We start from the raw sequence: 17,837 nt of genomic DNA on the forward strand, positions 1-17,837 counted from the left end.
AAAAGATAGATTGATCCATGGAGGACCTTAAGAACATGGTTTGTAGGGGATGGAAATATGGATTTCCCAACATGGTAAATGATGGAAAACTGGTGAAGAAGCCAACACAGAAGAAACAGAAAAGAAAAAGTCTACCTTATCCTTCTTCCTTAAGCAGCAGTCAGGCAATATCATGGGAGAGCTTAAAAAAATTTGGACATGAGAAAAAGAAGGACAGTCCTATTTTGCTGTAAGATGGGCCCTGTATATGCCAATTATTTTAACTGATCTGCCAAGCTCAGAATTGAAATTACTGCAGCAACACAGTGTATCAGGAGATAACAAAGGTAATAAGGAATTCAATACAGCAAACCTTTGAAACAAATACTGAATTCTAAATAGAAACACTATGGCAAGAGGAAAAAATTTTATATAAAAATTCTGACTAAATATGTTTAACTATTTAATTTTGTACACTTAAGTAACACAAACCTTTGTTTTGATTAAAATGTTTACATGTTGCTTTGTCATCAGTTTCTGCTTTTTTTCCTAAACTGTTCCTGCTTTCACATGCCAAGTACAAAAAGGGTTAGGGAATAATCATTTCAGCTGGTTCTGAGCTGGCACAGTAGACTTAAAATGTAGTGTGTACCTTCACTCATGATGCGTGAAGTTTCATACAGCATGCGTCCATACAGTTCACAGGCCCGCTTACAGAGACTACCTGGGTCGGCCCCCTGGGGCACTTTGGTGAGACACCAAAGGAACATCATTGTTTAAGTGATTGCAAACGGGTACTCAGCCTATTCTTTACACTGCAGACACTGTGTTCATTGTCAGGCAAACCTGCATCTTACTTATTGCTCTATAAAATTCTGTGCTCCATAATTCAGGTTTGTTCTTGCTATAACAAACTAGGTGACAAGTGAGGGTTACATTTTCTCCATGTGATATTGTCAGTGCTAGGTGATCTAACAAACATCTCAATGGAAGAAATATTCCAATGGCTCATTCTCTGGTTCTAAGTGCCATTTAATCATGGATCACAAGCCGCTGGTAGTTCTTTTTAAGCCTTCAGCTTCCATGCCAGACAAGGCAGCACATCATTTGCAACACTGGGCTCTCTTCCTCTCCTGTTATCATTATCAGATCCATTAACAGCTGATGGTGCAACATGCCAACGCCAATGCCTTATCTCACCTTCCAGTTGGGCTGGACCCAGCATTCAATCAGGACAAGCTGCTTTGTTTCTGTTTAGATACTGAGAACCAGAATGTGGTCGATGGATTTCCCATCACTAGTGCCATGATAGCATCAGCTGTCACCGCGGGCCTTGTACTTAGTCGAGTCCTCTCTTCTGTGCAGCATGGTTGGCCAGAAAAACCCCCGGGCCATGCCTCGGATCTCTTGCATAATTACTTCTCTCTCCAGCACTGTCTTACTGCATTTGATGGCGTTCTTTTGTAAGCAACATAGGATATGCTGCCTGGGTTGTGATTCCTGCTTCCTGCCATAATGTTCTGTGACTTCTGCATGTCAGTCATTGGGGAACATCTTGCATCAAAGCTCTGACCCGCTGGCATGTCTACTGGCTAGGCATACATAGGGTCATTATGTGGCTTATCGCCACTTGCACTCAGTGTGTTCTGCAACAGGTGACCCTGCAGGCATCTTTTCCTGCATGACTGATGCCACAGTGCTCATGGGAGCGTCTACACACTGATTTTACTGTGCTCTTCCTAAATCAATAATGGCTGATTGTAGTGGATGCATATTCCAAGTTTCCCTATGTGGTGCATTGTCCGTCCATGTCCGCAGTGGCAACTATTTTGGCCCTGTCTAAGATTTTTGCTATTGAGGGACTTTTGTATACCATGGTTACTCCTAGTTTGTTTCTCGAGAATTTGCATCTTTTTGCCAGGCTAGTGGTGTTTGCTATCTCTCATCTCCGCCGTTTCATCCTTAATCTAATGGTGAGGCTGAATACTAGGTTCGGACGTTTAAAACTCAGTTGTGGAAGTATGTGTCTGGCAGGTTGTCTGAAGATGCTTTAGCATGTTTTTTGAGTTCGTGCTGTTTCACTCTGGTGGGGGACAAGAGCCCGGAAAAGCTGCTAAATGAACATCAACCATGGAACCTCTTTCACCTGCTGCATCCGACACCACGTGTGTCAGCATTCCCAGCTCTGCAATGGTTCTGGCCAGGTGAGCCTGTCTGGGTTTGTGGCTTCAGCCGCTGACCAAACTGAGTACCTGTCATCATGGAGCATCACCAGGGCTGGTGCCTGTGCATCATCCACACTCCCGATGGGCGGTTGTCCCATCACTTTGACCAGCTGTGGCCATGTACAACGGGGCCTGTTCCCGGGGACCACTGCCTCCCCCATCCCCACCATCACCAATGCCTGTTCCTGTGCCACAGAGGGTATCGCTGCCTGGCAGGTTACTGTCTGGGGTTCCTGTCTCCACCCTCACTCCTCGACTGCTGTTGCTAGAGTAGCCCCCACTGCACCTGACATCGCAGCCATCTCCATTGTTGGATCCTGAGAGGCCATCGTCTCTGACTTCCCCAGTGACACCTCCAGTGCCAACCACCAGCCTCAACAAGAACATCGCTATAGAGATGCCATCCCCAGTCCTGCCCTAAGGCTTCTAATGAGGAGGATAGCACGCCAACCCGAACCTCATCACTTCAGCACTACTTGCCTTTGCCTGCCCACCACCACTGTGATCAGGCGATGAAATGGTCATCAGCACTGTCCTTGGTGTTTTCTGTGACTCACAATCTCAGCGCCTTCTGAGGTCAGTGTTTTCTTTTTTCCACATTACCAGTGCTTTTCTTTCTATACCATGCATTTTTCTGCGCCTAGTGTTTTTATGGATGTATGTTTGTGGTTTTCCCACCACCTAGAAGGGAGGAGTGATGTAACCTCACTCATCACATGTGCAATTTCATAGAGTGCATGTCCATACAGTTTACAGGCCCACTTATAGTGGCCACCTGGGTTGGCCCCTGGCGTGCTCTGGTGAGCCACCACAGAAACAGTATTATTTAAGAAATCACAAACAACTGCTCAGCCTATTCTTTACACTGTATTACTGTTGTCCAGTTAATACCATCAGTGATGCACACAACAGGTATCTTACATCTTGCTCTATAAAGTACTATGTTCCATAAATTGAGTTTTTCTTGTGATAACAATACTTTATTGAACCAGTTCTTTTCTACTGTAACAATACCACACATAGTACAAATCTCTGTACTGCCATGGATGCTGCTTTTTAATATACATTGCTCATTTTGGTCTTTTTGTATGAAAGTTAATAAATTTTTGGTAATAGTTTTAATGGTGAATTCATAATGACACAATGATGTACATGTCTGCTTTATAAGTTATTATCAACAATACGCATAAACTATTTTTATGACTTATTTCTACATGATGTTACTCTTTTCATCATAGAGGAGGACTAATCTCACAGTACTGCATAATCTAGAACGAATTAAATCTCTCTTTAACAACATCTAACAGTATAGGGCCAAGCTGATCTGAAAGATTTATGGACCTTCATTTGTTCTTGTTAAAACCACAGGTGCTAAATATATTTAAAAAATCAACCTTTCTTTCTTTCCTCTTCACTCTTTCTCTCTTCTCCTTCTCCTCTGTCTTCCTAACTTTTTCTACTGAATAAAAAACAAAACTTGAAAGTTAACATAATTAAATTGATTTTGTTTTTATGTTACTTTTTTGATGCATGAAGCTAATATCATCTCACAGGACTTTTTCAAACTTAATAATTTCACAAACTGTCAAACAACACAGTGTAACCAGTGGTAAGAAACTGGAATTGCATTTGAGGACAGTGGGATCCAAAATCCTGTCTGACTGTTCAAATTTAGGTTTACAAAGGCTTAACTAAATCACCATTTTGAAAGGCAATTCCAATATAATCTGGACTCATCATCCATCTCTAGTGATCTTGTTGCTGAGAGCATATTAATCTGTAATCTTCCTCGCCCCCTATCTTGCCAACTCTTCTGACAAGCATAAAATGCTACTCTTTTTTGCTCTAATATTAAACTGCAGTAGTTCATAATAATCATCTTGTATAAAGTATTCTGAGAGCAAATCATGTATAAAGTAGTCCGCAATATATATCAATACCTCAAAGCACAAGTATCTCTCAAATTAATGAATTTACACAGATTTATAAACTTTTTCTCTTTCACATGTGAGCTTTGCTTACAGCAGTTCCTGTATTGTAAAGCAAGAAGGCTCCTGTTCCATAAGTGATCTTCGCTTGCCCTCGCTGCAGGCACATTTGGCCAACAAGAGCAGCCTGTTGATCCCCAAGCACCTGAAAATAAAAGTAAGTTTTATAGCTGTATCTTCATTTACAGTTGCTCAAACCACAACAACAAATGAATACTTTGATGGAGTTAACAGCTCATCAAATATTAACTCCATACATTTGGTATATAAAAGGGAAACCTGTGTATATCCTACAATTATTTTTGTTCTCCTTGATTACCTAAAAACTTGCTTTATAATCTTATGATACTTAAAACACATCATTGTGAAAGCCTACAGGAAAGGAGCAATTAACAGTTAAGGGCTCTAAGGTGGAGCCATCTCAAGAGATATGTTGAAATATATTTTCAGTAATGCATTACACAATATAATTATTGGCAAGCATTTCAAATATTTTTGGCGTGGATTGACACCAAACTCTTTAAGAACTGTTGACACCGAGTGACATATTTCAAACAAGAAGCAGTAAAGCTGCACCTTGAAATGTCAGTTAGCTCCACACAGCAGAGGTGGCAGGGTGGGGGAATGGCAGGGTGGGGGACTTCTATGGAGTACAGCCCTTATGTGCTCATAGAAAGTTCAATTAGCTCAGCCTCCCAAAGTCGTATGAATTTCCACTTTGTTTCCACATTCCATAACAAATCAACAAAGTTTTGAACTTTCACTTTTGAATTCCTATTCTGACTTTATTATGTTTTGATGTGTCATTAATTGATGTTCAATATTAATGCATTACTTGTGCTGAAGATACTTCTTTTGTTTACAGCAGTGACAATTCCATCCACTGTAGTGAAGCCATGCAAAGTTTGTAAGAGTTTTGGTACAGTCCATTACAGTACAGTAGCATAAGTGTCATCACCTAGTGGAATTTTGCAAACAATTAGATGAAATAAGGAAATGAAACATGTGTCATTACTTTCAGTTGCTAATAAGCTTCTTGGTTCCTAAAGTGTATTGTTTAAGATAATTTTCACTGCCTCTACTTCAGCTGCATTTTGACCATTTTTGCAAAATGCACACTAGGTAGAGCTCCCAAAAATGTTTATTTCAAGTCACAGTTAACTGGAGAAACAAATCAGGATTCTCCAGTACTTGACAATTTGGCCACACTGGTAACATATTCAAAGCCTTCCCCAGTATGGCAACCATGAGCTGTATCTTCTACAGAACATAGTGAAGCATTTCTCAGTTATTCGGTGGTCAGCATTTAACCAAATGTTGATTTAGGGCACTATTGATCATTAAGAGCTCAGCCATCCAAGTTGGAAGGTTTCCTCATTCACATCTAGTCGATAACTTTCTACTGCAAAGTGTGAGTATAATGCCATAAGTGTATATATTTTACTTGGGAGGAAATGTCTTAAGGTAAAACGAAAAGAAGGACCAACATCATCCATAAACTGTGTGGCACCTCTTGGGGCTCCACAGCAAATATGCTTTATATGTCAGCATTTGGGCTTCCCTATTTGGGGATGAAATACTGTGACCCTGTTTTGATTAACTGCTTGCATATAAACAAGATTGATGTGGTGTTACAGGACACTAAGCACACTGTCAGTGGCACAATAACACCCATCCCTAATGCATTGCTGCCCTCCATAAGTGTTGGCCATGAGTATTCATCAGAGTCAAGGGTATCATCAGGAGTATTCCTGAACTGTTCTTCTTCTCTTTATACATAAAATACCTAAATGATCTGATGGACAGGGTGAGCAGAAATGTATGACTGTTTGCTGATAATGCTTTAGTACATGGCAAAGTACTGTTGTTGACTGTAAAAGGATGATTCCCTAGTGCCTCAGAATATGTTCTGCCAAATTAATCCTCCTATTTACAATAAAACCATGAAAGATCACCTGAATCACTGCCAAACAACATTACTAAGAACACAACTTATGGGAGCAGAACGTCAATTATTTTAAAATAAGTTGTGGGCCATTTGATTTGTAAATGAGATTCAGTGTTGTTGAAATTAGCACTGACCAACTAAATTTCTCCTATTACTCACCTCTAGCAAGTTTTTCCCTTCATGCTAGTAACTATGTAAAGTAGCTGCTCTTGTATCCAGGAAATACAATATCAGTCTGTTACAAACATTTGTAAAACAAAGAGTGCAACACATGAAAGAATATAAGATTTATTTGCATTGGCAGTTAGTTACAGAACCACTTCCACTGAGCATAAAAATATTTTACTGTGAATTTAAAAAACTATGTTTATAGAAATATACGCAACTGTGAAGAGCATTTTCAAACTTGTATTCAAAAGCGACAAGGAAATTCCTCTGCAGTAATGTTACTCCAACTAAGATCTCATTGTCATTGAACATAAGTCACTAACATAACAAGATTATAATTAATTAGAACTTACACCTGAGATTGGGACATCTTCCAAAGGTGAAACAGCAATACGCCCATAAATTTCTGATGAACTTTTAATTTCAGGCAGTATTTCTTTAGGAACACCAAAAACTCTGAAACAAAAAAATTTATTGTCTGCATAGCAGTGACAAAAGTGCACATTAATAACAAAAGACTATTATGATTGGGATACCACATTATTGTGCAATCACTCAGCTGTCCATAACTAGTCAACACAATCTCTTATTATCTTTATAGATACGTATTCCATGGCCGTGGACCATGTGATTGTGTCATTCAAAAGCGGAACAAGCAAGCAAAGATACTGCAAAGAATGTAAGTAATATAGAGCAGAATATTTTAAAGACAATAACTATAATTAGTAAGAAAGATTTTATATTTCATTCACATTATAACAGTTAAAAATTTATATGAACATAATTTTGGACACTGTGCCATAAACTCAATAATTACAAAACAATCTCATTCATCAATTCTTCTAGAGAGTAGAAGGGCACATCTAAGTGGTATGTGCTTATGTTTGAATGCTACACCTGCCCACCCCCCACCCTCCCGCACCCCACCCTATCGTGAAGCATGGATCTTGCAAAGTTGTGAGGCTTGTGTGCCTCAACAATAAGACAACTGTATTATAGGTACAACCACAACAGACACATTACTGTTGAAAGGCCAGACAAACATCTGGTTCTTGAAGAGGAGTAGCAGCCTTTTCGGCAGGGGCAACAGTGTGGATAATTGACTGATCTAACAATGTACCATTAGGCAACATGGCCTTGCTCCACTGGTATTAGCCGTGGTCTTACAGCTCTTTTGTGCAGTTGAATGATGATGGCATCGTCTAGGGTAAAATATTTCAGAGACAAAATTGTTCCCCGTTCAAATCTCTGGGTGTGAACTACACAGGAGGACATCACCACCAGGAAAAAATCCTACTGGTCAGAGTGTGGAATGTTATATCCCTTAATCAGGCAGATTAGAAAATTTAAAAGTGGAAATGGATATGTTGGAGTTTGATGTAGTATGAATTATTGAAGTTTGGTGGCTAAATTTTACTAATATTTGTAAAGATGATGTACAGCTATTTCCTTGGCATTGAATTACGCAGTTTTGTCTGTATAATTCAGTGGGAGGTGGTATAACACTGCAAGCTGGAACAATCCCCACTTGCTATGACTGCACTCCTCTTAGTAATTAATTTTTTTCCTATTCAGTTTTCAACTTTCATCAAGTTGCCAATGTACTGCATATATATTACCTGCCCGAATCTACTTGTTTAGCAGTCTTTTTGTTGTGCCTGTCTGCAACTCAACATCTCCACTACTCAACATCTCCACTATATGGTGAGTAGCGATCTATCCTTTCCATAATATTGTGATTATTCCATCCTGGATTTTCTATTGTTTGACAGAATCTTTCAAACATTAATCAGACTTTGATTCATGTGAGTTTGTTATTCAAACCAAAATTTTCAAATATGTACATTCCAATAATGCATGCAGTTCTGTCAGAAACTATGTTAATTAAAAGTATTCAATAGTAGACATTGTTACTATATAATTGCAATTTCGACTGTACTAATAGGTAGTTTCATAAGTAATGTCAGCACTCATTTAGAAAGACCAGAATCCAGACTGTACAGTAAAATCATTCAATCTTCCTGAAACTGAGTAACTTTTTAATATTAATTTTAGTACACAATCAAAATTTCTGTTGCAGATTTAGCCTTTACACTTGCTGTATTCTCAAGTTTGACACAATGTTTTTGTTTCCCCATTTTTCTGGACCAAATGCCACCCTTCATTAACCAATTAAGGCATTAATTAAGAATTTCAATAATTTATCATAATTTTAAATACATTAATTGTACTCATCAAAAGGGAATTCACTGCATAGATATACAAAATAGCTCTGTACACTTTTTTGCTTTATTAATTCACTACATATTTTGCAGACTAAGTCTTTCATGAAATATACAGGCTCTTTCAGAATGAATATACTAGTTTTAAAGCTCTGTAGCATTTATTACACTCAATTTAATATTATAAACAATGAACCAAACGAAAGAGCAACTCAGTTTTTCTTATAAGAGTTCAATGTGGCCATCATTAGTCACACATCAAGCCAACAGCAACTTCTTCCCAAATCTTGATCAACGTGACTCAAGTAACTGCTGCACCAACGTTGTTTCTAAAGACAGGCAGATCAGCTGGTAGTGGAGGCACTCGCAGATGATCCTTTATGAACCCCCAAGGTAAGATTCACATGGTGGCAGACTGGGTGAAAGCGGAGGGCACACAAACCAAGGTCTGTGTGTGTGTCCCCCCCCCCCCCCCCACCATCCCCACCCCCTTGTGGCCAATCCACTGTTTAACTAATCACATGCTGAGTTAAGGCTAGTGAGGTGGTGCACGACCTTGCTCCCAAATAAAGTTCTGTGGTTCATCTTCTTCTAATTGAAGAAAGAGCCATAGTTCTAGTGCATCAAGATAAGAAACACCAGACTTTCTAACACTTAAATCTATATTTGATTTTAACAAATTACTCTTCTTAAATAGTAACGCTTTTCTTGCCATTGTAAGACTGCATTTTATGTCCTCTCTACTTCAGTCATGATCAGTTATTTTGCTACCCAAATAGCAAAACTCACCTACTACCATTAAGTTTCTTGTTTCATAATCTAATTCCCTCAGCATTACCCAACTTAGTTCGACCACATTCTATTATCCTTGTTTTGCTTTCGTTGATGTTCATCTTATATCCTCCTCTCAAGACACTGTCGACTCCATTCCACTGCTCTGCCAAGTCCTTTGCTGTCCCTGACAGCCGGCCGCGGTGGTCTTGCGGTTCTAGGCGCGCAGTCCGGAACCGTGAGACTGCTACGGTCGCAGGTTCGAATCCTGCCTCGGGCATGGATGTGTGTGATGTCCTTAGGTTAGTTAGGTTTAAGTAGTTCTAAGTTCTAGGGGACTGATGACCACAGCAGTTGAGTCCCATAGTGCTCAGAGCCATTTGAACCATTTTTTTTTTGTCCCTGACAGAATTACAATGTCTTTGGCAAAACTCAAAGCTTTTATTTCTTCTCCCTGAACTTTAATTCCTACTCTGAATTTTTGTTTGGTTTCCTTTATTGCTTGCTCAGTGTACAAATTGAATAACATCAGGGATAGGCTATAATCCTACTCCAGTGTGATATGGCACAGAAAACATCCAATTAGAACATGTAACAACTGCAAATGATAAGGACATAGTTTTAAGTGTCTCCTTAAAAGCCTCCACACAGGTGCCACTGCAACTGCTAATTCACAACTAGCATTCCAAACTGATTTCTTGGGGCTACACATGAAAGGCTCTTGCTCATTCAACACATTCTTCAGTCACTCTTGGTTGTTCCACACTTTCCTGTTTGCACACAGGGATACAAACAAAACAGTTTGAGTTGCTCTTTCATTTGGTGTATTCAGAATGAGATTTTCACTCTGCAGCGGAGTGTGTGCTGACATGAAACTTCCTGACAGGTTAAAACTGTGTGTCGGACCGAGACTCGAACTCGGGACCTTACTGGCAGAAGTAAAAGCTGTGAGGACAGTGCGTGAGTTGGGCTTGGGTAGCTCAGATGGTAGAGCACTTTCCCACGAAAGGCAAAGGTCCCGATTCAAATCTCGGTCTGGCGCACAGTTTTAATCTGCCAGGAAGTTTTATTTGGTGTATTATTTATAATTTATAATAAAGAATGTAGTAAGTGCTACCAAGCCTTAAAAACCTGCATATTTATTTTGAAACTCCCAGTATAACTCACCCAAATTAGTAAATTCTAACCGAGCAGTCTCACAAATTAATATGTAGTTTCTGAGATCAAAAAATATTCATATGACAGTCTTTATAAAGGCCACCCTTCCCAAAAATCCTCAGTCCTGAGCAATCTAGCATATGTTCAACAACTATGTAACAGGCTTGCAGCTAACAGTAATATGAGAAACATGTAATCAATCGTAGCATCTTTTATCAGGTACTCTGAGTAAATCTGGAAGTAACTTTCATTCTGGCTGTGTCAGCAACATGGACATATGTGTATTTATGTCATATATTTAGAAAATTGAAGTGTTAATAGACTGTGCAAACTAAAACTATCGTAGTGTTCTTTTGAATGTAAAACTCTACTGGGATTACCTTGCCACTGTCACACTGTTTCATAAGTTTTAAGCAAGATCGGAGACTACTCACCATGTTAATATCAGTGACAATAAATGCAAAAGGCAGTCAGATTTACTTAAAGCTGTATAACTTTCACTGTTGGCCAATTCACCAACAAACCAGTTTTCAGCAATATGATGGTCTTCCATCAATGAGATACTGAGAGCAAACTAGAAATTGCAGGTGGGTGAACAAACATTTGGTGCCCCAGGTGAGGAACAGTCCCACCTCAGCTCTGTTAAACTGAACACACACTTTTATGGACAGTTATAGCAGCAGAACTTAAGAACTTGTTGACAGAAGTACTGAGGTTGAGGAAGATTTAAAATGCAGGAGCTCTGTATTACGAAGTAGCAGAAAATAAGGATGCATAAATAAGACCACGAGAGTCAATACTAGCAAACATGAACAGAGAACACAGCATTGCACATAGTAGTACTGAAAGATACAAGATTAACTATGATGCTTTGCGGATGAAAAATAAATGGACGCTGCCATACTGAGAGAATCTCTGTCAACTAGTGACAGGCTGAGGAGCTAATGCCATCTTCAGTGAGACACGCCAATGAAGAACCAGAGGGGAGGTCAGCAGTAAACGATACAACCTAATGCAGTAATAGAGAAAGGACTGGTGAGAAGATGACAGTAGGCCAGATGGCTGCAGCCACTGATGTTGTAGAAAATTAAGGTCAACTGTTTGTTATTTAGTGTTCATATAGTATTTTCATAAAGGGGTGACATGGAGGTAGAAGACAGTGTGTTTGAATGTAGAACACAAGAACATTCTATGGCTGAGAACGTAATCTAACTAATAAACTAAATTCAACGCAAATTTTCTCAGAGAAGAAAACTGAAATTGTAGGGAAACATTTGCACTCAAACCTAGATGCTTTGCATCAGGATATTTGGTCCAGTGGAGAGTAAATTAGAAACCTATGTAATAAGGACATGAAAGCTGTTGTTGTGACTCTCCCAGGATGATTTAACACTTTGGAAAACCAAGCCCAAGTATAACTCAGGCCACAATGCTGTGTTCAATAGATTGCACCCAAGTATAGCTCAGGCCATGATTTTCTTCACACACTAGCCACCTATTGCTCAAAAACTGGACTCATTTCAGATTAGAACAATGTATGGACATCTAACTACCTGTCCCTTGACAGGTGCTGCCTTCTGTTGTCAATTTCTAGAATTATTTTGAAAGAAACTGTAGGAAACATAACAACTGTTGTCATGACTCAATGATCCAATGTGTGCTCACATTATTGTGAGTTTTCGATGTGTGCTCATTAGGTTTTGCAAAAAAATGGCTCTGAGCACTATGGGACTTAACATCCATGGTCATCAGTCCCCTAGAACTTAGAACTATTTAAACCTAACTAACCTAAGGACACCACACAACACCCAGTCATCACGAGGTAGAGAAAATCCCTGACCCCACCGGGAATCGAACCCGGGAACCCGGGCGTGGGAAGCGAGAACGCTACCGCATGACCACGAGCTGCAGACTTAGGTTTTGCAGTTTGCCATAATTTTGATACAAATATATCATGTTTGTTATGCTTGAAATTTTGGAAGCTCAGGAGGAAGAATTAAATGGTTCTGGAATCAGAGGGAGAAATATGTCATTGGAACAGCTTGAAGAAAATTCATATTCAAGTAAACTGCAATCTGGTGCAGTTTTTCATTGCTAATATTGTTGCTACAGATACTGATGCTGTAATTACAATTTTGTCCTGTTTTATTTGTTAATCTCATCTCTTTTACAGGTGGATGTCGTAATGAAGCAACATCCAACATGGGTTTGCATGATTTGTATGGATAAGATGAGACCATTCTCTGGCATAACAAGCAGGAAAGGAAGGTTACAAACTGGGGTTGCCCTGAAAGTGACAGACCTCTCTACATGCCAGAATACTTCAGATTTTTACATGCAAAAGCCAGTTACATGTGAAATTTCTCAAGAATTCATCTCACCTTTTTTTATCATTATTGTAAAATCTGTAATACATCAAAAACTAAAATAAATATGAAAATAGACCATGATACGTGGTCTTTTTAGTGTGTATTGCCCTTTAAGATATATCAAACACAAATGTGCCATTGATGTTTTAAATGATAAATGGCTAGTTTTCTGGACCCTAAATTTTTCTAAGTGGTTGGACCTCAAACTGTAACCAGCATAGTGCAAACAAGTACTTATGATAACAGCGATGAGCTGGCTTCTGATGCAAAACATGTCAAGTCTGTTGTTATTGAGAATGTGGTGGTAGTTCAGGAAAATGTTTACATTTATACTGCTAGCTTTTATGATACTTAAACAGAAAATGTACAAGTAATAAATGACACTACTGACAAAGTTAATTGGCTTGTTACAGAAGAATGTCAGAACAGTGAACATGTTAATAATGGGACTGTAAATAATGCTGTGACAGACGATATGCAGTTAGGGAGAGAAAAGTTTGGAAAATCAAAGTTTCCTAAAATAAACAAAAATTTTGGCAAATCTCCACTACTGAATGTAAACAGACATTTTAAAAGTTGATAGTGATGTGAATAATTTGCAGGAAGTAATTTTCAATGTAATTTTACAGTAGGTAACCTATAATGTGAAGGTAATGTTCAATGCATTTGTGTCTGTTGACCGCAGAATGTTTAAAGATTTTGTTGTCTATTGCATTGGATTGACAAATGTTTTGAATAATAAGAATAATGTTTCAACCAATATTGCAAAACTAGATGAGGGAGCAGGGGGTCAGAATAAATTGCAATTCTTGAATACATAGGTACTTCACTGAACTTTAATGAACACACTATCTGTCCAATAGTGACTTCCCAAGATGGATTATCTCATTCTTCCTTTCTTGATTACTCTATTCTCTAGCTATCCAATGCACAGGTTACAAGGAGAAAGTAAACACTCTGTATATAAAATGTTTATTTCAGTAATTACATTGTTCTAGACGTCAATACAGCAGTTTTTGTTATGTTAACTACAAATTATGAAAAAATATCTTATATGTATTTACGTTTATATTCAGTAATTGTAAAAAAATTGTGTGAGTAACGACAAAATCTTTTACAGCTCAGTGATGCAAAAAATTAAATCTGCAATAAGAGATCTGTGTGACGGTAGTAGATGAAAAATGTTGAGGAACAATGAACTCAGTTACCTTTTTGCACAAAAGTGAAATTAAAACTGGTTTGCTACAGTAACATGCCAGTTTCATGAAAAGAAGTCACTATATTGCCCTTCAGACATAAGCAAATGATGGTGATAAAAATAAGCAACATTGCCTATAATAAAAGAGATGGGGGAAAATTGTCGTGAGGAAGCCCTTCAGCCATGAGAGGAAAATAAATGATTTAAAGTAAAATAATGTGCTCATCTGGAACACTAAAGTGAAGTAAATGATGTTTTGCTTGTTTATAAAGAAAATAGAAGGCTTGTTAATAAATTTGTGGTATGTTGCTGCGGAGTGACATTTAGTATACTCAGTTTGGTAAAGAGCCAAACTGGGGTATTCATGGTTAATGATTATGTTATGAAGTAAGATTTGAAGCAGCTAAGGAAAGAGGTAATGAGTTAGTTACATGTTCCATGGATCATTTCACACAATAGGTTGTAATGATGTGTCACAAGTCATTTTATATCCACATGACAAATTAATTTTTACATATAGTTACATGCTGAACAATCAGTTTTTTTTACAAAAACAAAAAAAGATATACAGATGTGACTTAGTAATTCCTATCCACCACCTTTTATACATTACAATAACAGAAATTCTTCTACAGAACAGAAAGAGCTGTCAAGGAGAAACTTTCTGAGTTTGTTATTAAATTTTTTTAAATTTATTTTTTTGTTATTTCATCACCATGTCTTACACTTATGATTAGTGTAGTACCTCTAGATGTGCAAAACTGGGCTTGTTGTGTCTTTTAAAAATTGAAGGTGAAACCATTTGCACAAAATCAGCCAATGATACTATTAAGAAGTTCATTTGCCATTTCTTCTGTTTGTGTATGTGAGTTTGGATTGATTACAATACTAGTGTCATCTGAAAAAAGAACTAATTCTCCATGTTGTATACTAGACAAAATATTGTTTACATATATGAGGAACAGTAGTAATCCTAAGACTGAACCTTGGGGAACACCATATGTGATTTCTGCTCAGTCAGAATTATGTCTCTGGACTATATTGTTTGAATTACTAAATACAACTTTCAACAATATTATGAAACGAATTGTTGCTACTCAGCATATAGTGAAGATTCTGAGTCGCAGATAAGTGAAGGTATTGTAAGACAAAAACTCACTTTCTGACAGTCTTTTTGTTGCTCCTTTCTGCAACTCAGCATCTCTGCTATATGGTGAGTAGAACTTTTCATAACATTTTACAGTCCATTCTGATTTTCCATTGGACAACTTCCTGCAATCTTTTGGTTAGATGTGACATTATCCATTGGTAGGCTACACCATCAGTCCCATAAAATGTCAATTTACTTATGAGAATACTGTGATTCACACAGTCAAATGCCCTAGAGAGCTTGCAGAAAATACCAACCGGCATGAGTTTATTTTAATGCTTGTAAGATCTGGTGAGTGAATGTGTAAATGCCATTCTCCATAGAGCAACTCTTCTGAAACCTAAACTTTGATTTGCTAAGGTTACTATCATTGCTAAGGTAAGATACTATTCTAGAATACATCATCTCCTCAAAAATTTTGGAGAATGATGTCAGCAGTGAAACAGGTTAGTAGTTATCTTATTACCTTTCTTAAAGAAGGTTTTAACAGTGGCATATTTCAGTCTATTTGGAAAAAAGCTTTGAGTTAGTGATGCATTACATATTTCATACAAGACTACCCTTCTTACATAGGAACAAATTTTAGTACTCTATTGGAAACACCATCAAAATCAGATGATCTTTTATTTTTGAGAGAATGTGTAATTTTCTTAATTTGTTGGTACCTTTATATGACTGAATTTTATGAAAGTTACATTTTCAATATACTGGTGTGATATCGTTCTTGAGTTGTTTGCCCCTATGCTTTCTATTACATTTAAGAAATAATTACCAAATGCATTTCCTGCCATGATTCATCATTTATAGCCCTTCCATTCAGTTTAATAATGAAGAAAAGACAGATTCCTAATTACCATAAAGAATATATTTCAAGTTACCCACAGGCACAATTAAAAGACACTTACACATAGCTTTTGGCCACAGCCTTCATAAGTAAAAGGAGATACATACCATTCTTATGTGGAGATTTCAATTTACCAGATATAGACTGGGACACTCAGATGTTTAGGACGGGTGGTAGGGACAGAGCATCGAGTGACATTATACTGAGGGCACTATCCAAAAATTACCTCGAGCAATTAAACAGAGAACTGACTCATGGAAATAACATCTTGGACCTACTGATAACAAACAGACCCGAACTTTTCGACTCTGTAAGTGCAGAACAGGGAATCAGTGATCATAAGCCATTGCAGCATCCCTGAATATGGAAGTAAATAGGAATATAAAAAAAGGGAGAAAGGGTTATCTGTTTAGCAAGAGTAATAGGAGGCAGATTTCATGCTACCTAACAGATCAAAACAAAAATTTCTGTTCCAACACTGACAATGTTGAGTGTTTATGGAAAAAGTTCAAGGCAATCGTAAAATCCGTTTTAGACAGGTACGTGCCAAGTAAAACTGTGAAGGATGGGAAAAACCCACCGTGGTTCAACAACAAAGTTAGGAAACTACTGAGAAAGCAAAGAGAGCTTCACTGCAAATTTAAATGCAGCCAAAACCTCTCAGACAAACAGAAGCTAAACGATGTATAAAGTTAGCATAAGGAGGGCTACGCATGAAGCATTCAGTGAATTCGAAAGTAAAATTCTATGTGCCAACTTGACAGAAAATCCTAGGAAGTTTTTATCTGATGTTAAATCAGTAAGTGGATCGAAACAGCATATCCAGACACTCTGGGATGATAATGGCATTGAAACAGAGGATGACACGCGTAAAGCTGAAATACTAAACACCTTTTTCCAAAGCTGTTTCACAGAGGAAGACCGCACTGCAGTTCCTTCTCTAAATCCTCGCACGAATGAAAAAATGGCTGACATCGAAATAAGTGTCGAAGGAATAGAAAAGCAACTGAAATCACTCAACAGAGGAAAGTCCACTGGACCTGATGAGATACCAATTCGATTCTACACAGAATATGTGAAAGAACTTGCCCCCCTTCTAACAGCCATGTACCGCAAGTCTCTAGAGGAACGGAAGGTTCCAAATGATTGGAGAAGGGCACAGATAGTTCCAGTTTTCAAAAAGGGTTGTAGAGCAGATGCGCAAAACTATAGGCCTATATCTCTGACATTGATCTGGTGTAGAATTTTAGAACATGTTTTTTGCTCGCATATCATGTCATTTCTGGAAACCCAGAATCTATTCTGTAGGAATCAACATGGATTCCGGAAACAGCGATCATGTGAGAAACAACTAACTTTATTTGTTCATGAAACTCAGAAAATATTAGATACATGCTCCCAGGTAGATGCCATTTTCCTTGACTTCCGGAAGGCGTTCAATACAGTTCCCCACTGTTGCCTGATAAACAAAGTAAGAGCCTACGGAATATCAGACCAGCTGTGTGGCTGGACTGAAGAGTTTTTAGCAAACAGAACACAGCATGTTGTTCTCAATGGAGAGACGTCTAGAGGCATTAAAGTAACCTCTGGTGTGCCACAGGGGAGTGTTATGGGACCATTGCTTTTCACAATATATATAAATGACCTAGTAGATAGTGTCAGAAGTTACATGCGGCTTTTCCTGGATGATGCTGTAGTATACAGAGAAGTTGCAGCATTAGAAAATTGCAGCGAAATGCAGGAAGATCTGCAGCGGATAGACACTTGGTGCAGGGAGTGGCAACTGACCCTTAACATAGACAAATGTAATCGTATTG

General features: G+C 38.2%; 1 protein-coding gene across 1 annotated transcript in view; it reads right to left on the reverse strand.

The window, feature by feature from the left end:
* Positions 1–17,837, reverse strand: part of LOC126235288 (glycerol kinase-like) — a 277,633-nt gene that overhangs the window by 148,394 nt on the left and 111,402 nt on the right. Inside the window, exons 5-6 of the mRNA XM_049944014.1 lie at positions 6,662–6,764; positions 4,227–4,337 (exon numbers count right to left, since the gene is read on the reverse strand). Of these exons, the coding sequence (XP_049799971.1) occupies positions 4,227–4,337; positions 6,662–6,764 (214 nt within the window). The remainder of the gene's footprint in view (positions 1–4,226; positions 4,338–6,661; positions 6,765–17,837) is intronic.

The sequence above is a fragment of the Schistocerca nitens genome, chromosome 2, assembly GCF_023898315.1.
Source record: "Schistocerca nitens isolate TAMUIC-IGC-003100 chromosome 2, iqSchNite1.1, whole genome shotgun sequence".
NCBI classification, from domain to species: domain Eukaryota; kingdom Metazoa; phylum Arthropoda; class Insecta; order Orthoptera; family Acrididae; genus Schistocerca; species Schistocerca nitens.